Source organism: Salvelinus fontinalis, chromosome 32, assembly GCF_029448725.1.
Source record: "Salvelinus fontinalis isolate EN_2023a chromosome 32, ASM2944872v1, whole genome shotgun sequence".
NCBI lineage: Eukaryota > Metazoa > Chordata > Actinopteri > Salmoniformes > Salmonidae > Salvelinus > Salvelinus fontinalis.
In genome coordinates, this window is record NC_074696.1 from 12662981 (window position 1) to 12684914 (window position 21934).

At 43.5% G+C, this 21934-nt stretch overlaps 1 protein-coding gene across 1 annotated transcript; it reads right to left on the reverse strand.

The window, feature by feature from the left end:
- Positions 1 to 928: 928 nt before the first annotated feature.
- LOC129830757 (transcription factor Sp4-like) lies at positions 929 to 21499 on the reverse strand. The gene is made up of 14 exons (XM_055893449.1): positions 20908 to 21499; positions 20450 to 20520; positions 19013 to 19090; positions 16828 to 17124; positions 16440 to 16612; positions 10993 to 11509; positions 10771 to 10845; positions 8685 to 8762; positions 8507 to 8587; positions 7960 to 8224; positions 6516 to 6714; positions 6358 to 6425; positions 5103 to 5234; positions 929 to 4081 (listed from the first exon to the last, which is right to left on the reverse strand). Exons 1-14 carry the CDS (start codon positions 20912 to 20914, stop codon positions 3807 to 3809), a joined length of 2316 nt encoding a protein of 771 aa, XP_055749424.1. The 5' UTR covers positions 20915 to 21499; the 3' UTR covers positions 929 to 3806.
- Between the last annotated feature and the right edge of the window lie 435 nt (positions 21500 to 21934).

A 21934-nucleotide genomic window follows, 5' to 3' on the forward strand; every position in this document is an offset into this window, starting at 1 on the left:
AGCCACGCCTCTGGCCTGCTGTCGTTGCCTAGCAACCCCCCAGAGGGGCTGTACAGAGGAGGTTGGGCTTCCAAGGTAATTACAGAGTACACACCAGCCAACATGTTTCTAGGGCACTGCAGGTGTGTCTGTGTGTGTAGAGGACAATTTGAAAATACAAGTCTCCGTGACTATCGTCACGCGCTTAGACTAGACTTCACTACTACCACATTCACAACACAACTGAGATTTTATTTCATTCTATTTTTATTAGGATCCCTATTAGCCGACGCCAATGGTGACAGCTAGACTTACTGGGGGCCGACACATAACGGAAAAGACATTACAGACAAAATAATGTACAATTTACATACATTTTAAAACATTAACGTGTAGTGTGTGTGTGTTTGCATCTATCAGTTACACATACATGTTAGTACATACACACAAAACATAGGTGACATGAAGGGAGGGGAGATAGGGAAGGCAGGGAGATAGGGAAGGCAGGGGGGATAGGGAAGGGAGGGGGGATAGGGAAGATAGGGAAGGGAGGGGAGATAGGGAAGGGAGGGGAGATAGGGAAGGCAGGGAGATAGGGAAGGGAGGGAAGATAGGGAAGGGAGGGAGATAGGGAAGGGAGGGAGATAGGGAAGGAAGGGAGATAGGGAAGGGAGGGAGATAGGGAAGGGAGGGAGATAGGGAAGGGAGGGGAAATAGGGAAGGCAGGGAGATAGGGAAGGCAGGGAGATAGGGAAGGGAGGGGAGATAGGGAAGGGAGTCCCTTTTTATTTTCAAGTGTTATCAGAGCAACTCCATAGCAAGAGGTCGGTGTCACCACACACACACACACACACACACACACACACACACACACACACACACACACACACACACACACACACACACACACACACACACACACACACGAGTGAGAGAGACAGGTTGAGACTGATTTTAATCACTTTATTTTAAATGTTATGCAAGCAAAGTAATTTTTGTTCTCTTTTCACTACTTTAATCCCAGTCACATAACATGTTTTGTACAAAGTTGATTGAAAAATGTCAATACAATATCACTAGAATATCAACAGTGAAGAACCTGCAGCCTCGGAGGCCAGCATAAAGATCCACCAACGGCTTAGAAAAACATTATACAAATGAGATGTCACTAGAAAATATTAAAGAAAACTGGTTGTCACACAAAATATTACCCAAAACATCCACATCTGTTTGGTATATAAACCATTTCATGATTTATTTTTTAAACTTTAATCTTTTTTCTAAACATATTATGGCGCGAGAAAGTAGTAGAAATGACGGGGAGCAGTTGGACGTAGAAAAATAAGTTTTAAAATAAATAAAAAAGAGAAAACAGCACTAAAACACACAGCATGCAGCACACTCTGATCAATGCGTAGGTCTACTTACAATACACTCCATCAAAAGGCAGATATTAACATAGGGTGAATAATAAATTAGCTGTACACAGTAATCATCTGTGTTAGAACATACTGGGGGGGGGGGGGGGTTAAGAAAATTAAAAGGACCCCCCCCCCAAAAGAAATAGAGAACAAAAAGTGTACGCACCGACATTAACATAGACCAACATCACCAGAAACATGTCATAACAAAAAGCACATAGAATAGCCACTTCCCACAACCCCTTCTCTCCCCTCCATCAACACTTTTCTTCCTGCATCCTCTCTTTGTCCATCACACAGAAAGCAGAAGTGAGCATGAGGGGGGGGGTATGTACTGCTTGTGTTAAGGCATTGTAGTACCAGGACTCACACACAGGGGGCTCTACCTTCACAATGCAGAGGAAGCAGCGCCAACGTCAAATCACACTCGAACTCTATTACTGTTAATGGAATATCTCAAATTACTTGAAATAGGACTAATATATACACTATATATACAAAAGTATGTGGACACCCCTTCAAATTGGTGGATTCGGCTATTTCAGCCACACCCGTTGCTGACAGGTGTATAAAATCGAGCACACAGCCATGCAATCTCCATAAACAAACGTTGGCAGCAGAATGGCCTTACTGAAGAGCTCGCTGACTTTCAACGTGACACCGTCATAGAATGCCACCTCTCCAACAAGTCAGTTTGTCAAATGTCTGCCCTGCTAGAGCTGCCACGGTCAACTGTAAGTGCTGCTATTGTGAAGTGGAAACGTCTAGGAGAAACAATGGCTCAGCGGCAACGTGGTAGGCCACACAAACTCACAGAACGGCACCACCAACTTGACTGCCCTGCACAGAGCCCTGACCTCAACCCCATCGAACACCTTTGGAAGACCGACTGTGAGCCAGGGCCTAATCGCCCAAAATCAGTGCCCGACCTCACCAATGCTCTTGTGGATGGATGGATGGAAGCAAGTCCCTGCAGCGATGTTCCAACATCTAGTGGAAAGCCTTCCCAGAGGAGTGGAGGCTGTTATAGCAGCAAAGGGGGGGGAAACAAACTCCATATTAATGCCCATGATTTTGGAACGAGATGTTCGACGAGCAGGTGTCCACATACTTTTGGTAATCTAGTGTATCTCATTTATCTCAGACATTGATCTGTATTAACATGTATTAAGGTCTGATGATTGAGTCACATTACTGCTGTATTCTTAACGGGATATGATAGACAATATCTGCTGCTCTGAGTGTCTGAGGGGGGGAACGGTGTTTTGACATTAGCGCTGCTTACGGACACTGTCCTACCCACCCACCAACCCTGGCAGAGCTACATCTTAAAAGGTGCACTCAGCTATATGACATCATCAAGCAGGAAGTCACCCCGCTGTGTATGATGATGTCAGTATACCTCGAACGCTGTGAGCTGACTGGCTGTTTCATACCAAAAGAAACCTTTCCTTTTCCTGCCTTAAATGTAAACATGGTTTCACTAGGATTGTCTTATAGTATTGCTTTCAGTAAACAGCCTGTTGGAGAAAGAAAGCTCGATTGGTAGTTTTATAGAAACAAATATTTAAAATGCCAAGCGTTTCTTTATAGGAATGCATCATTTATAAATCTGCTTTTTTCTGCCCTTTAGAAGTCTATTCCTCCTTGTGTTGTCTTTCTTCTGCTTATCAGATCTTCTTTACTAGAACTATAGTCCTGTTAAAACGAGGTACAGTGACACACACACACACACACACACACACACACACACACACACACACACACACACACACACACACACACACACACACACACACACACACACACACACACACACACACACACACACACACCGGCTCCTCTCACCTGTCTGTCAACAGTCTAGACCACGCCACATATCATGTTTCATCATCATCCTCATCACCATAGTTACAGAACATCTTTGTGCATAGAGATTGTTGCGTTCCAAATGGCACCCTAGCCATTTGGGACACATCCAATGTCTCTTATTGATGTTTTACAACTGTTTTGTGCTAGTCTAATAAACCTATCCAAAATGACACTCTCTTCCCTACATACCTACTCAGAAGGCTCTGGTCAATAGTGCACTATATAGGGGACAGAGTGCGAGTTCAGAAATGCCTTTTCTCCTGACCTCTGTTCTGTTATAAACACCATTCTACAAATTCACACCTTTAGTCTGTTGTTGGACTCAATTATTAGTTTAGATTCCGATTTCTCTGTCTGTGTATCATTTTTCAGTCTATCATATTTGTCTTCTCTTTGAGTCTGTTTAAAAAACAAATAAATAATAATAAAAAATAATCTACCACCTGACCTCCACAGCCACGGCGTAACCATGGAGACCAACCTGGAAGTCAGCCCTCCCTGCTTCTTCCTTTCACAGGAAGTGGTCACTGGTCACTACTCAAACTCCTCCTCTTCCTCCTCTTCTGCCTCCATTTGATTCGGCGAGGAGGCTGTTGGCGTGGCGGGGGCGGAGTCCTGGGAGAGCGTCGCCACAGTTACGATGCGAGGGGAGGAGCCTAAGCCCTGGTTAGAATTTTCCATGTCGTCGGTGGTGATGATGGCGAGAGAAGCCCCGCCCTTCTTGTTCAGGTGGGTTTTGATGTGTTTGGAGAGATGGTCACTACGCATGAAACGCTTACTGCACTCTGGACACTCAAACCTCTTCTCTCCTGGAGGATGGGGAGAGAGATATCTGATTAAGAACAACATAGTCTCAGCTCCCGGGACTGCCGTTCAGAAAAAATATCAGCCCGCTCAGATAAGCATGAGATTGAACATCCTTCAACTTTCTAGTTTTCCCCTTTAGTTAATAACACCATCAACATTTCACCCTACTGTGGGAATTGACAAAATTAGCCACTTTCAACGCAACATACGGAAAAAAACGAACTATGCAAGACTTAGTATAAAAACGAACTATGCAGGAGATTTTCTTGTAGGCAGAACGTACCGGAGTAGGATTCTATTGCATTGACAGGCACAACTCAGGCACGTACTCGACACAGCAGTGCGCCATAACCAATCAGAGCTGCAGTATCCCTATATGCAAATATACCATTGTCATATATGGATCTGTGCCATTCACTTTGAACTAGACTGTGTTTACAGCATGAGTGGTCGCGAGTAAATGCGCTTGTTTTGAGATCAAAGCTGCCTGTAGCCAAGGATGCACATTTGTTCATATCCTGTGCTAGTTAGTGAGTTAAAGCCCAATTATAATTCATTTCTAGTCAACAATAAGGGAGGGGTTGCTTCCTACAAGAACACAAAATGTGTGCATTCCAGGTTAAGAGCATCCCTTGGGGAGTTGCAGCGATAAAACAAGATCGTAATTGGGGAGAAGAAAAGGGGGAAAATACAAATATATAGATATAAATAGATATACACTGCTCAAAAAAAAAAAACATTTTTTTTTTTTGAGCAGTGTATATATGTTATGGGATGCATTTTCTCCATTGTTTGGGATGGTAGGCCACTCTGGTAGATCTACATTATGATCAAATAGCCCAGGTAGCCTACTTGACCTCTGTTATTACTGTAACTTAAAGCGGGTACAGCCTCAGTGTTCAACCTCTCACCAAAAGTTGTACCGAATTTTTCACAACGTTCAAGTTTGTGCTCAGCAGACCTGACATTTGTTTAATGCCGGAATAAATGTAGAGGGAACATTGGACACATCTGTGTGTGTACCTGTGTGTGTCCGTCTGTGTCTCTGCAGTTCGTCCGAGCGTGTGAACCTCTTGCCACAGAAGATCCAGTTACAGACGAAGGGTCTTTCTCCTGTGTGCCAGCGGAGGTGAGCTCTCAGGTGGCTGGTCTTACCTGATAGATCAAATATTAAGACACATACGTTTTCTTCATAGACTGGTAAATCTATATTTTCTACAGTATAGACTGATAAATCTATTTATCTACAGTTTAGACTGGTAAATCTATATTTCTACAGTTTAGACTGGTAAATCTACATTATCTACAGTATAGACTAGTAAATCTATATTATCTACAGTTTAGACTGGTAAATCTATATTTTCTACAGTATAGACTGATAAATCTATATTATCTACAGTTTAGACTGGTAAATCTATATTTTCTACAGTATAGACTGATAAATCTATATTATCTACAGTTTAGACTGGTAAATCTATATTTTCTACAGTATAGACTGAAATGTATATTTTCTACAGTATAGACTGGTAAATCTATATTTTCTACAGTATAGACTGATAAATCTATATTATCTACAGTTTAGACTGGTAAATCTATATTTTCTACAGTATAGACTGGTAAATCTATATTATCTACAGTATAGACTGGTAAATCTATATTTTCTACAGTATAGACTGGTAAATCTATATTATCTACAGTATAGACTGGTAAATCTATATTTTCTACAGTTTAGACTGATAAATCTATATTATCTACAGTTTAGACTGGTAAATCTATATTTTCTACAGTATAGCCTGGTAAACCTATATAGTATAGACTGGTCTTACCGTAGACCTTTCCACAGTATAGACTGGTAAATCTATATAGTATAGACTGGTCTTACCGTAGACCTTTCCACAGTATAGACTGGTCTTACCGTAGACCTTTTCACAGTATAGACTGGTCTTACCGTAGACCTTTCCACAGTATAGACTGGTCTTACCGTAGACCTTTCCACAGTATAGACTGGTCTTACCGTAGACCTTTCCACAGTATAGACTGGTCTTACCGTAGACCTTTCCACAGTATAGACTGGTCTTACCGTAGACCTTTCCACAGTATAGACTGGTCTTACCGTAGACCTTTTCACAGTATAGACTGGTCTTACCGTAGACCTTTCCACAGTATAGACTGGTCTTACCGTAGACCTTTCCACAGTATAGACTGGTCTTACCGTAGACCTTTCCACAGTATAGACTGGTCTTACCGTAGACCTTTCCACAGTATAGACTGGTCTTACCGTAGACCTTTCCACAGCCCTCCATGTGACACACATGCTGCTTCTTCTTAGATGGGTCTCCAATGGTCCTGCAACACACACACACACACACAGTCAGAGACAGAGAGTGAGAGTGAGAGTGTGTGTTTGAGTGTGTGTGTGGGTGCGTACACATGTACCTCCCCTCTCCGGCTCTACAGTTAGGACAGGAGCACGCCACCCTGCGAAGCCTCTTGCTGGGCGGTCCTTCCTGGTCTGATGAACTCTGTACAGAACCCATCTGGTCTGGACTAAGCGATGACCCCGCTATGTTACCCGCGGTTACCGTCACCGGGGATGGCTCGACCTTAACTCCTCCCTCCTGACCCTGCGGCTGACCTGGTGGAATGTAGAGTGGAACACAGTATAATGGATTGGAATACAGTAGGGTGGAATACAGTAGAGTGGAATAGAATACAGTAGGGTGGAATACAGTAGAGTGGAATGGAATGCAGTAGAGTGGAATGGAATGCAGTAGAGTGGAATGGAATACAGTAGAGTGGAACACAGTAGAATGGAATGGAATACAGTAGGATATAATGGAATGCAGTAGAGTGGAATGGAATACAGTAGAGTGGAATGGAATGCAGTAGAGTGGAATGCAGTAGAGTGGAATGGAATACAGTAGGGTGGAATGGAATGCAGTAGAGTGGAATGGAATACAGTAGGATGGAATGGAATGCAGTAGAGTGGAATGGAATACAGTAGGGTGGAATGGAATGCAGTAGAGTGGAATGGAATACAGTAGGATGGAATGGAATACAGTAGGATGGAATGGAATGCAGTAGAGTGGAATGGAATACAGTAGGATGGAATGGAATACAGTAGAGTGGAATGGAATACAGTAGGATGGAATGGAATACAGTAGAATGGAATGGAATACAGTAGAATGGAATGGAATGCAGTAGAGTGGAATGGAATACAGTAGGATGGAATGGAATACAGTAGAGTGGAATGGAATACAGTAGAGTGGAATGGAATACAGTACGATGGAATGGAATACAGTAGGATGGAATGGAATACAGTAGGATGGAATGGAATACAGTAGAGTGGAATGGAATACAGTAGGATGGAATGGAATACAGTAGGATGGAATGGAATACAGTAGGATGGAATGGAATACAGTAGAATGGAATACAGTAGGATGGAATGGAATACAGTAGGATGGAATGGAATACAGTAGGATGGAATGGAATACAGTAGAGTGGAATGGAATACAGTAGGGTGGAATGGAATACAGTAGGGTGGAATACAGTAGAGTGGAATGGAATGCAGTAGAGTGGAATGGAATACAGTAGGGTGGAATGGAATACAGTAGGGTGGAATGGAATACAGTAGGGTGGAATGCAGTAGAGTGGAATGGAATACAGTAGAGTGGAATAGAATACAGTAGAGTGGAATAGAATGGCAAACATTTTTTATAGCTCTGCTCCCAACCTCCCCAGACCATAAAGAACAACACTCAACACACACCCTGTCTTACTGTCTGTCTGTCTGTCTGTCTGTCTGTCTCTCTCTTGCTCTCTCTCTCTCTCTGTCTGGCTCTCTCTCGCTCTCTCTCTCTGTCTCTCTCTGTGTTTTTACCCTGTAGTCCGGTGATGGTGAGGGGTAACCCCTGCATCTGTACCCCAGTGGTGCCCAACCCGGCGATGCTGACTGTCTGCACCCCCGACCCAGGGTTGATCTGGGTTGCGCTCAGCGTCAGGGGAGCCCCCCCCAGCTGCATGAATCCCCCCCCGCCCACAGGGGCCAGGGTCAGCTGCTGGGGCACAGACATTCCCCCGGGGAGCTGCAGGGTCTGCCACGTGATCTGACCCGACGGAGAGAGGGTTGGGGTCCGGATCAGAACCTGGAGGAAATCAATGAATACAAATAGGATATCAATCATTCAGAGATTCAATTCAATACAACAAACATTACAATCATTCAGACATTCAATTCAAATCAATACAACAAACATTACAATCATTGACGATAGAAGAAAAATAAGCCTTCAGATTTATTTATCTCGTCTGTAATTTACTGCCCCAAAATATCCCTAAAATCCCCAGGTACAAAGGAGTGGGAATGAAGCAACTCAAAACAATAAAGGTAGTTAAGGAAAGAGAAGAGAGAGCAGCTGGCTAGTTACCTGTTGGTTCTGGAAGGCTTGTATGGGCTGTAGGGTCCCACCTGGTCCTAACTGAAAGGTTTGAATCTGCTGGCCCTGGAACTGGTAGAAACAAACACAGAGTTTACACACTTTCTGCGGATTCACTGTGTGTGTGTGTGTGTGTGTGTGTGTGTGTGCGTGTGTGTGTGTGTATTACCTGGTTCTGTGGCTGGATCTGGGCCTGTGTGATCTGCTGTGGCTGGATCTGGATCTGCTGCAACAACTGGTTGCCCATCTGGACGATGATGATAACAATTACTTAGAATATAATTTATTATAGTATAATCCCATATCATACTTGAATAGAATAGAGTAGAATAGAGTAGAACAGAGTAGAATATAGTAGAGTAGAATAGAGTAGAAAAGAGTAGAATAGAGTAGAAAATAGTAAAATATAGTAGAGTAGAACAGAGTAAAAATGAGTAGAGTGGAATAGAGTAGAGTAGAATAGAGTAGAAAAGAGTAAAATAGAGTAGAGTAGAATAGAGTAGAATAGAGTAGAATAGAGTAGAAAATAGTAAAATAGAGTAGAGTAGAATAGAGTAGAATCGAGTAAAATAGAGTAGAGCATAGTAGAATAGAGTAGAATAGAGTAAAAAAGGAATAGGGTAGAATAGAGTAAAAAGGAGTAGAGTAGAATAGAGTAGAAAATAGTAAAATAGAGTAGAGTATAATAGAGTAGAATAGAGTAGAAAATAGTAAAATAGAGTACAGTAGAGTAGAATAGAGTAGAAAATAGTAAAATAGAGTACAGTAGAATATAGTAAAAAATAGAGTAGAATATAGTAGAAAATAGTAAAATAGAGTACAGTAGAATAGAGTAAAAATGAGTAGAGTAGAATAGAAGAGTATAAAATAGTAAAATAGAGTAGAATAGAGTAGAATAGAGTAGAAAATAGTAAAATAGAGTAGAGTATAGTAGAATAGAGTAGAATCAAGTAGAATAGAGTAAAAAAAGAATAGAGTAGAATAGAGTAGAAAGGAGTAGAGTAGAATAGAGTAAAAAATAGTTAAATAGAGTAGAATAGAGTAGAATAGAGTAAAAAAGAGTAGAGTAGAATATAGTAGAAAATAGTAAAATAGAGTAGAGTAGAATAGAGTAAAATAGAGTAGAGTAGAATAGAGTATAATAGAGTAAAAAATAGAGTTGAATATAGTAGAAAATAGTAAAATATAGTAGAGTAGAATAGAGTTGAAAAGAGTAGAATAGAGTAGAATAGAGTAGAGTAGAATAGAGTAGAAAATAGTAAAATAGAGTAGAATAGAATAAAAATGAGTAGAATAGAAAAGAGTAGAGTAGAATAGAGTAGAATAGAATATAGTAAAAAAGACTAGAGTAGAATAGAGTAGAAAAGAGTAAAATAGAGTAGAGTAGAATAGAGTAAAATAGAATAGAATAGAGTAGAAAAGAGTAAAAAAGAGTAGAGTAGAATAGAGTAGAGTAGAATAGAGTTGAAAAGAGTAGAATAGAGTAGAGTATAGTAGAATAGAGTAGAAAATAGTAAAATAGAGTAGAGTAGAATAGAGTAGAAAATAGTAAAATAGAGTAGAATAGAGTAGAATAGAGTAAAAAGGAGTAGAGTAGAAAAGAGTAGAGTAGAATAGAGTAGAATAGAGTAGAATATAGTAAAAAAGACTAGAGTAGAATAGAATAGAAAAGAGTAAAATAGAATAGAATATAGTAGAATAGAGTAAAAAAGATTAGAGTAGAATAGAGTAGAGTAGAAAAGACTAGAGTAGAATATAGTAGAATAGAGTAAAAAGGAGTAGAGTAGAATAGAGTAGAAAATAGTAAAATAGAGTAGAATAGAGTAAAACAGAGTAGAGTAGAATAGAGTAGAAAATAGTAAAATAGAGTAGAGTAGAATAGAGTAAAAAAAGTAGACTAGAGTAGAAAATAGTAAAATAGAGTAGAAAATAGTAAAATAGAGTAGAGTAGAATAGAGTAGAATAGAGTAAAAAAAGTAGACTAGAGTAGAAAATAGTAAAATAGAGTAGAAAATAGTAAAATAGAGTAGAGTAGAATAGAGTAGAATAGAGTAAAAAAAGTAGACTAGAGTAGAAAATAGTAAAATAGAGTAGAGTAGAATAGAGTAGAATAGAGTAAAAAAAGAGTATAGTAGAATAGAGTAAACAAGAGTAGAGCAGAATAGAATAGAGTAGAATAGAGTAGAGTAGAAAATAGTAAAATTGAGTAGAGTAGAATAGAAGTTTAAAGGTCAAATAAGAGGAGTAGAACCCACCTGTCCCACGATGACCTGCTGGATGGTCCCTGGAGGATCTGATTGGCTCTGCAGTCCGTTGGCCTGACTCTGGACCTGTCAATCAAGCAACCAACCAAACAACCAATCAATACATTAATTAATCAACCAATCAATCAATCAATACATTCAGTAATCAACCAAACAATCAATCAATAAATCCCTTTACATCACAGATGTTTAGTCACACAAACACACACATACCATCTGAGAGTCCTGGTCGCTGGGTTGGTTCTGTGTGTCTCTCGCCGTACCTCCGTCCGACCCGGCTACAGAACTCAGCTGTGTTCCGTCTGTCGACGCTCCATCCCCCCCGGCAACAGTTGTTATGGTACCACAAGATGACCCGGTAACAGTAACTGCCCCGGACACCGCCGCTGCAGTTGTCGTCACAAGTTGGTTGCCGTTAGCTATGGTAAAGCTGCCATCGGCTGATTGGACAAGCTGCACGGCTCCGCTCCCCGCTAAATTATTCATGACCGGCAGGGCGAGGGTCATACCGCCGATGTTTATGGGTACTGTAGTCATGACCTGGGTCTGGGATCCCTGTAAGGTCTGCATCTGCAACGGGAAGGACTGGGCGGAACGAAGCTGCAACGTCTGATTGGCTGAACTAGTGAGGATGGCTTGCTGATTGGCTGGCTGTAGGATTGCCTGGGTCTGGGATTGGTTCTGGGTCTGGATCAGCTGGACCTGCTCTGGTAGACCCCCCTGGGCCGGACTGAATAGAATAGAATAACTTTATCTGTTTCCATCTCAAAATGTTTTTTTTATGGCCCAAAGCGCCTGTCTAAACTGTAGACCACCTCTCTAACCTCTAGACCATCTGTCTACCACCTCTCTAACCACTAGAACACCTCTCTAACCTCTAGACCACCGGTCTAACCTCTAGACCACCTGTCTAACCTCTAGACCACCTGTCTACCACCTCTCTAACCTCTAGACCACCTCTCTAACCTCTAGACCACCTCTCTAACCTCTAGACCACCTGTCTAACCTCTAGACCACCTGTCTAACCTCTAGACCACCTCTCTAACCTCTAGACCACCTCTCTAACCTCTAGATCACCTCTCTAACCTCTAGACCACCTCTCTAACCTCTAGAACATCTGTCTACCACCTGTCTAACCTCTAGACCACCTCTCTAACCTCTAGATCACCTCTCTAACCTCTAGAACATCTGTCTACCACCTGTCTAACCTCTAGACCACCTGTCTACCACCTCTCTAACCCCTAGACCACCTCTCTAACCTCTAGACCACCTCTCTAACCTCTAGACCACCTGTCTAACCTCTAGACCACCTGTCTACCACCTCTCTAACCCCTAGACCACCTCTCTAACCTCTAGACCACCTCTCTAACCTCTAGACCACCTGTCTAACCTCTAGAACATCTGTCTACCACCTCTCTAACCTCTAGACCACCTGTCTACTACCTCTCTAACCTCTAGACCACCTGTCTAACCTCTAGACCACCTCTCTAACCTCTAGACCACCTCTCTAACCTCTAGACCACCTCTCTAACCTCTAGACCACCTCTCTAACCTCTAGACCACCTCTCTAACCTCTAGACCACCTGTCTACCACCTCTCTAACCTCTAGACCACCTCTCTAACCTCTAGACCACCTCTCTACCACCTCTCTAACCTCTAGACCACCTCTCTACCACCTCTCTAACCTCTAGACCACCTGTCTACCACCTCTCTAACCTCTAGACCGCCTGTCTACCACCTCTCTAACCTTTAGACCGCCTGTCTACCACCTCTCTAACCTCTAGACCACCTCTCTAAACTCTAGACCACCTGTCTAACCTCTAGACCACCTCTCTAACCTCTAGACCGCCTGTCTACCACCTCTCTAACCTCTAGACCACCTCTCTAACCTCTAGACCGCCTGTCTACCACCTCTCTAACCCCTAGACCAACTCTCTAAACTCTAGACCACCTCTCTAACCTCTAGACCACCTCTCTAACCTTTAAACCACCTGTCTACCACCTCTCTAATCTCTAGACCACCTCTCTAACCTCTAGACCACCTCTCTAACCTCTAGACCGCCTGTCTACCACCTCTCTAACCTCTAGACCACCTCTCTAAACTCTAGACCACCTCTCTAACCTCTAGACCACCTCTCTAACCTCTAGAACATCTGTCTACCACCTCTCTAACCTCTAGACCACCTCTCTAACCTCTAGAACATCTGTCTACCACCTCACTAACCTCTAGACCGCCTGTCTACCACCTCTCTAACCTCTAGACCAACTCTCTAACCTCTAGACCGCCTCTCTAACCTCTAGACCGCCTCTCTAACCTCTAGACCGCCTCTCTAACCTCTAGACCACCTGTCTACCACCTCTCTAACCTCTAGACCACCTCTCTAACCTCTAGACCGCCTCTCTAACCTCTAGACCACCTCTCTAACCTCTAGAACATCTGTCTACCACCTCTCTAACCTCTAGACCACCTGTCTAACCTCTAGACCGCCTGTCTAACCTCTAGACCACCTCTCTAACCTCTAGAACATCTGTCTACCACCTCTCTAACCTCTAGACCATCTGTCTACCACCTCTCTAACCTCTAGACCACCTCTCTAACCTCTAGACCACCTGTCTACCACCTCTCTAACCTCTAGATCACCTCTCTAACCTCTAGACCACCTCTCTAACCTCTAGAACATCTGTCTACCACCTCTCTAAACTCTAGACCACCTCTCTAACCTCTAGACCACCTCTCTAACCTCTAGACCACCTCTCTAACCTCTAGAACATCTGTCCACCACCTCACTAACCTCTAGACCACCTGTCTACCACCTCTCTAACCTCTAGACCACCTCTCTAACCTCTAGACCACCTCTCTAACCTCTAGACCACCTCTCTAACCTCTAGAACATCTGTCTACCACCTCACTAACCTCTAGACCACCTGTCTACCACCTCTCTAACCTCTAGACCACCTCTCTAATCTCTAGACCACCTCTCTAATCTCTAGACCACCTCTCTAACCTCTAGACCGCCTCTCTAACCTCTAGACCGCCTCTCTAACCTCTAGACCACCTCTCTAACCTCTAGACCACCTCTCTAACCTCTAGACCACCTGTCTACCACCTCTCTAACCTCTAGATCACTTCTCTAACCTCTAGACCAACTCTCTAACCTCTAGAACATCTGTCTACCACCTCTCTAAACTCTAGACCACCTCTCTAACCTCTAGACCACCTCTCTAACCTCTAGACCAACTCTCTAACCTCTAGAACATCTGTCTACCACCTCACTAACCTCTAGACCACCTGTCTACCACCTCTCTAACCTCTAGACCACCTCTCTAACCTCTAGACCACCTCTCTAACCTCTAGACCACCTCTCTAACCTCTAGACCACCTCTCTAACCTCTAGAACATCTGTCTACCACCTCACTAACCTCTAGACCACCTGTCTACCACCTCTCTAACCTCTAGACCACCTCTCTAACCTCTAGACCACCTCTCTAACCTCTAGACCACCTCTCTAACCTCTAGACCACCTCTCTAACCTCTAGACCACCTCTCTAACCTTTAAACCATCTGTCTACCACCTCTCTAACCTCTAGACCACCTCTCTAACCTCTAGACCACCTGTCTACCACCTGTCTAACCCCTAGACCGCCTGTCTAACCTCTAGACCACCTCTCTAACCTCTAGACCACCTCTCTAACCTCTAGACCACCTCTCTAACCTCTAGACCACCTGTCTAACCTCTAGACCACCTGTCTACCACCTATCTAACCTCTAGACCACCTCTCTAACCTCTAGACCACCTGTCTAACCTCTAGACCACCTGTCTAACCTCTAGACCGCCTCTCTAACCTCTAGACCGCCTCTCTAACCTCTAGACCGCCTCTCTAACCTCTAGACCGCCTCTCTAACCTCTAGACCACCTCTCTAACCTCTAGACCATCTGTCTAACCTCTAGACCATCTGTCTACCACCTCTCTAACCTCTAGACCGCCTCTCTAAACTCTAGACCATCTGTCTACCACCTCTCTAACCTCTAGACCACCTCTCTAACCTCTAGACCACCTCTCTAACCTCTAGACCATCTCTAGACCACCTGTCTAACCTCTAGACCACCTGTCTACCACCTCTCTAACCTCTAGACCACCTCTCTAACCTCTAGACCACCTCTCTAACCTCTAGACCACCTCTCTAACCTCTAGACCACCTGTCTATCACCTCTCTAACCTCTAGACCACCTCTCTAACCTCTAGACCACCTGTCTACCACCTCTCTAACCTCTAGACCACCTGTCTACCACCTCTCTAACCTCTAGACCACCTCTCTAACCTCTAGACCACCTCTCTAACCTCTAGACCATCTGTCTACCACCTCTCTAACCTCTAGACCGCCTCTCTAAACTCTAGACCACCTGTCTAACCTCTAGACCACCTCTCTAACCTCTAGACCACCTGTCTACCACCTCTCTAACCTCTAGACCGCCTGTCTACCACCTCTCTAACCTCTAGACCACCTCTCTAACCTCTAGACCACCTCTCTAACCTCTAGACCACCTGTCTACCACCTCTCTAACCTCTAGACCACCTCTCTAACCTCTAGACCACCTCTCTAACCTCTAGACCACCTCTCTAACCTCTAGACCACCTGTCTACCACCTCTCTAACCTCTAGACCACCTCTCTAACCTCTAGACCACCTGTCTACCACCTCTCTAACCTCTAGACCACCTGTCTACCACCTCTCTAACCTCTAGACCACCTCTCTAACCTCTAGACCACTTCTCTAACCTCTAGACCATCTGTCTACCACCTCTCTAACCTCTAGACCGCCTCTCTAAACTCTAGACCACCTGTCTAACCTCTAGACCACCTCTCTAACCTCTAGACCACCTCTAGAACATCTGTCTACCACCTCTCTAACCTCTAGACCACCTCTCTAACCTCTAGACCGCCTGTCTACCACCTCTCTAACCTCTAGACCACCTCTCTAACCTCTAGACCACCTGTCTAACCTCTAGACCACCTCTCTAACCTCTAGACCACCTCTCTAACCTCTAGACCACCTCTCTAACCTCTAGACCACCTGTCTACCACCTCTCTAACCTCTAGACCACCTCTCTAACCTCTAGACCACCTGTCTACCACCTCTCTAACCTCTAGACCACCTCTCTAACCTCTAGACCACCTCTAGAACATCTGTCTACCACCTCTCTAACCTCTAGACCACCTGTCTACCACCTCTCTAACCTCTAGACCACCTCTCTAACCTCTAGACCACCTCTCTAACCTCTAGACCACCTGTCTAACCTCTAGACCACCTCTCTAACCTCTAGACCACCTGTCTAACCTCTAGACCACCTGTCTACCACCTCTCTAACCTCTAGACCAGGGCTTTTCAAACTTCTCCTCGGGGACCCCCAGACATTACATGTATTTGAACTATTCCACAGCTAGCTCACCTCACTTCAACTGGACAACTAATCATCAAGCCCTTGACTAGGTGAATCAGGTGAGTTGACCAGGTGAATCAGGTGAGTTGACTAGGTGAATCAGGTGAGTTGACAAGGTGAATCGGTTGAGTTAGTTCAGGGCTACAACATACATGTGAAACATCTGGGGGTCCCTGAGGAGTGTTTTGAGAACCACTGCACTAGACCAGCTGCCACCCACCTGATGTGAATGTGCTGCCCGCCCAGGGATGCGGTCTGGGGGCTGATGTGGATCTGTTGGCCCCCCAGGGATGCAGTCTGGGGGCTGATGTGGATCTGTTGGCCGTCGGCCGTCTGCAGGTGGGGGATCACCTGGTATTGGACCCCACCCCCCGACGACGGCATGTTTTGCACCTGGACAGGGACCAAAACATTAACATGACATAAAAACAGTGGCATTAGGTGGCCATGTTCTGAACTCTAACGGAGATATAGTACAACACATAGTAATCCAACACACATGTCTAAGAAAAAGACTATTATAAGTTATAGGACCAGAATTCCCAGTCAGACAACATTCTCTTCTATACACTCACACACGCGCACATGTTATACTGTTACGCACACACCTGGATGATCTGGAACTGCTGCTGCTGCTGCACCTGCTGATTGGCTGCTACGGTGTTAGTCCCGCCCACAGCCTTCATCTTACGGCCTGCCGGAGCACTGTCATTGGCTGAAGTGGTGGCCAGCGTCACGGCGACGGGTTGATTGGCAGTGTCCTTGGCCATTTGGGGAGCTGTAGTGATGATCTGCCAGCCGTTTCCAGTGAACTGGGCAGGAACCAGTTCCAACTGTTGTTGAACCAAAGTCTGATTACCCGCTGCGTCTACAACTATATGACCCTGGAACTGTCCACCCTGCACCTGCAAATAAACACACACAAACAATAAATAAAAGAAGGAGAAAACATCATTGAACAAACGTACTGAAGTAGGAACTTAAGTCTGATTCCCAGGTCTAGATGTATCTGGCCACCCAGAAGCCCCTTCAACACAGTGACACTTTACTGAACGTCTGCGGGTATAATGCCTTGGAACTTGTGAGCATGTAAGAGCCTTTATAGGTTACTATTATTACAGAACTTACATTGCCAAACAACAAGTACAACAAGTACAGTTATAGGAGAAACCAAACATCTACAGAGCTTTTAGAACGTATTCACGCCCCTTTGCACATTTTCCACATTTTGTTGTGTTACAGACGGAATTAAAAATGGAATCAATTCAGATTTTTGTCACAATACCCCATAATGTCAAAGTGGAATTGTTTTTCAAAAATGTTTACAAATTCATAAAAAATCTTAAATGTCTTGAGTCAATAAGTATTCAACCTCTTTGTTATGGCGAGACTAAATAACTTCAGTAGTACAAATTTGCTTAATAGGTCACATTAGTTGCATGGTATCAGTCTGTGTGCAATAATAGTGTTTAACATGATTTTTGAATGACTACCTCATCTCTGTACCCTACACATACAGTTATCTGTAAGGTCCCTCAGTCAAGCAGTGAATTTCAAACACAGATTCAAACACAAAGAACAGGGAGGTTTTCCAATGCTTTACAAAGAAGGGCACCTATTGCTAGATGGGTATACATTTATAAAGTAGACATTGAATATCTCTTTGAGCCTAGTGAAGTTATTAATTAAGCTCTGGATGGCGTATCAATACACCCAGTCACTAAAAAGATACAGGCGGCCTTCCTAACTCAGTTGCAGGACAGGGAGGAAACTGCTCAGGTATTTCACCATGAGGCCAAAGGTGACTTTATAATAGTTACACAGTTTAATGAATGTGGTAGAACACTGAGGATGGATCAACAACATCGTAGTTACTCCACAATACTAACCTAATTGACAGAGTGAAGAAGGAAACCTGTACAGAGCACAAATATTTAAAAACATGCATCCTGTTTGCAACAAGGCACTAAAGTAATACTGCAAAAAATGCGGCAAAGCAATGAACTTTTTGTCCTGAATATAAAGTGTTATGTTCGGGACAAATCCAACACACACAGTACTGATTACCACTCTTCATATTTTCAAGCATACTGGTGGCTGCATCATGTTATGGGTATGCTTGTAATCGTTAAGGACAGGGGAGTTTTTCAGGATAAAGAAATTAATGTAATGGAGCTAAGCACAGGACAAATCCTAGAGGAAAACCTGGTTCAGTCTGCTTCCCAACAGACACTGGGAGATGAATTAACTTTTCAGCAGGACAATAACATAAAACGCAAGGCCAAATCTACACTTGCTTACCAAGAAAACAGTGAATGCTCCTGAGTGACCGAGTTACAGTTTTGACTTACATCTGCTGATAATATATGGCAAGACATGAAAATGGTTGTCTAGCAATGATCAACACCGCATTTGACAGAGCCTGAAAAATGTTTTGAAGAATAATTGGCAAATATTGCACACTCCATGTGTGCAAAGCTCTTAGAGACTAACCTAGAAAGACTTGCAGCTGTAATTGCTGCCAAAGGTGATTCTAACATGTATTGACTCAGGAGTGTAAATGAGATATTTCTGTATTTCATTTTCTATACATTTGCAAACATTTCTAAAAACATGTTTTCACTTTGTCATTATGGGGTATTGTGTGTAGATGGGTGAGAAAACAAATCTATTAAATGCATTTTGAATTCAGGCTGTAACACAACAAAATGTGGAATAAATCAAGGGGAATGAATACTCTCCGAAGGCACTGTACATATACAATACAAATATTATTATCATGCATTTAACCACCTCTCCCTCCACTCCTCCCTGAACTCCTATCTTACTGCAGGTCGCAGCCAGCAGGGCTAGGGGAGACGTCTGGGAATCCTAGGGAGAACACACACACACACACACACAGATAATGAGGAATTCAAAAATAGAACGCACATTCATACACAGAGAACATACAAACAAAAGATTGACAGAGAGAGAGAGATCAACATCCAGAAAATAGCTGTAAAATTCTACAAAGACCTACAAGGAAGAGATTCCCAAACCTTCCATAACAAAGCCATCACCTACAGAGAGATGAACCTGGAGAAGAGTCCCCTCAGCAAGCTGGTCCTGAGGCTCTGTTCACAGGCACAAACAGAGCCCACAGAGTCCCAGGACAGCAACACAATTAGACCCAAACAAATCATGAGAAAAAAACAAGAGAATTACTTGACACATTGCAAAGAATTAACCAAAGAAACTTAGCAAACTTGAATGCTTTCTGGCCCTAAACAGAGAGTACACAACGGCAGAATACCTGACCACTGTGACTGACCCAAACCTAAGGAAAGTTTTGACTATGTATAGACTCAGTGAGCATAGCCTTGCTATTGAGAAAGGTAGACCTGGCTCTCAAGAGAAGACAGGCTATGTCCACACTGCCCACAAAATTAGATGGAAACTGAGCTGCACTTCCCAACTTCCTGCCAAATGTATGACCATATTAGAGACACATATTTCCCTCAGATTACAAAGACCCACAAAGAATTCCAAAAACAATCCAATTTTGATAAACTCCCATATCTACTGGGTGAAATTCCACAGCAGCAACATTTGTGACCTGTTTCCACAAGAAAAGGGCAACCAGTGAAGAACAAACACTTGTTTATTATCTATTTCACTTGCGTTGGCAATGTAAACATATGTTTCCCATGCCAATAAAGCCCTTAAATTGAATTGAGAGAGACAGAGAAGTGAAAAAGAGAGAGACAGTAGAGAGGAATAGGCAATAGAAGTGGGTAGTATTACAGGAAGTGACTGTGGGTGTGAGAGCCACATTTCTCTGTTCTCTCAGAGCAGCGGAAGAGAATCCTCCCTCTCTCTCCGCCCTCTCACTCTCACTCAGAGAAAAGGAACTAGGTCGTGGGCAAATATTTAATGTCACACACATGCACAGCACACTTAGAAATCTGTCTGTTGAGATAGCTAGTGTTATTTTTTTTTTTACAGAAGCTACAGAAGTCTACATCAACACTAGAGTCAAACCCTGTCAGAACACATGCTATGGAAATGCTCTGAAAAATATAAAATACATATTCACTCTTATACAGTAATATGCATATCTCATAGACATTGAGGCATAGACACAAGTCCATTATTGGTGTTGAAAGACATTGTGCAATCCTCTGAACTTGGCTTCTATACAGAACCCGGAAGTGATTTGTATGTGTCTGGGGGCGGGGTCCAGTCTACCTGTGATCCAGAACGTTTGCCTTTCTTGCCTGGTTTCCCTTCTTCTGATCCCGACACTTCAGTCTTCTGATCTGAGAACCATCAAATCAGACAATACTTGATCAACAACCAAAAGACTATCACTCTAGGACTGAGTGATTAGCGATCACCTTTATCAATAACACTGTGAGTGAAGGGATGGATATACGATGCCGTTATTTCCCTGCACGTGGTTTTATAACAGTGTAGTTGCATCATATGGTTCAACTCCTGGCCCCGAAGGCATATGCAGTGATCGGAACCTTATTAGAGACTATATTACAATGAAACAGATCAGTTATGGAAACATGTAGGCTCTTGTCTCTTATTTAGGATAACGCTATTTCCTCAAAGGGTTATTCTGGATATCAGGCGGGCTACCTGCGCAGAAAGAGTGGGAGAGAGGGTGGAGACGGACAAGAGAGGGGGAGGGTACCTACCACTCATAACGCATTCATAAACCGGAGAGGAGAGGCTACGGGAGAAAGGCCGGCTGAAGCACCGGGGAAGGACGGCCTATTTTCTCCGCGAATGGCTCGCGCTGGGGCTGTGGCGTCGCTCCGGTTAGCACCGAAACAACCCACCGCCAGGAAGGGCGGTACCAAGCTCGAGCAACAATCAAACCTCCCGTTATAACAGGGAAGAGTCCGTTGTCCGCGCCCGACGCCCCTCAAAACCAACCAAAACAGACTTTAACGAGCGTCGCGCGTAAATTATATTAACGGGAAAAAATCAAGTGTTTGCATAAATGTATCCTGATCGAAGTTGGTAGTGTGTGTGTTCGCGGTAGGCCCACCCACTTTCATTTACCCAACACCCCTCTCTCGCCTCTCTTTCTGCCGCTGCTGTTTCTGTCGCTAGGTAGCCTAGAACAAGCCTTTCCAACGATCTTCATGCAAAAACACCCCTTATAAATAGCACTATTTTATGTCCATTCTTTATAGTTGCACTGTATAATTGCATCTGGAGACAGATAGATATCTGTGGATTTTTGTGGGCGGTGTGCTCCTCCCACATATTCAGATTGGATGGCATACTCGGTCTGCGAGGGTTGAGATGGGAGTTGTATTTGGCGAAGCCTCGCCTTCAAAATGTGTTATGGTGGCGGGGACTCCATCTTCCAGCCTGCTTTGCGGTCAGCTGGGTTGGCTCGTCACTAGTTAACACAGCCACACAGTCATAAACCCCGCCTATTTCTAAAATTGTTCTTCTTAAAATCAGACTTTAAACCTAACTTTAACCACACCGTTAACCGTATGACTAACCCTAACCGTAAGACGCAAAAGCACATTTTTTATTTTCACTCATTTTGACAATATAGCCCATTTTGAATTTGTGGCTGTGCTATCCAGAGGGAACAGCAGCGTTGGGCTGGTGCAGGTTATTCCGTTCTCTTCATTATAAGAGCTTCTCAATTCAATTCCAAGGGCTTTACTGGCATGGGAAACATGTTTACACTTCCAAAGA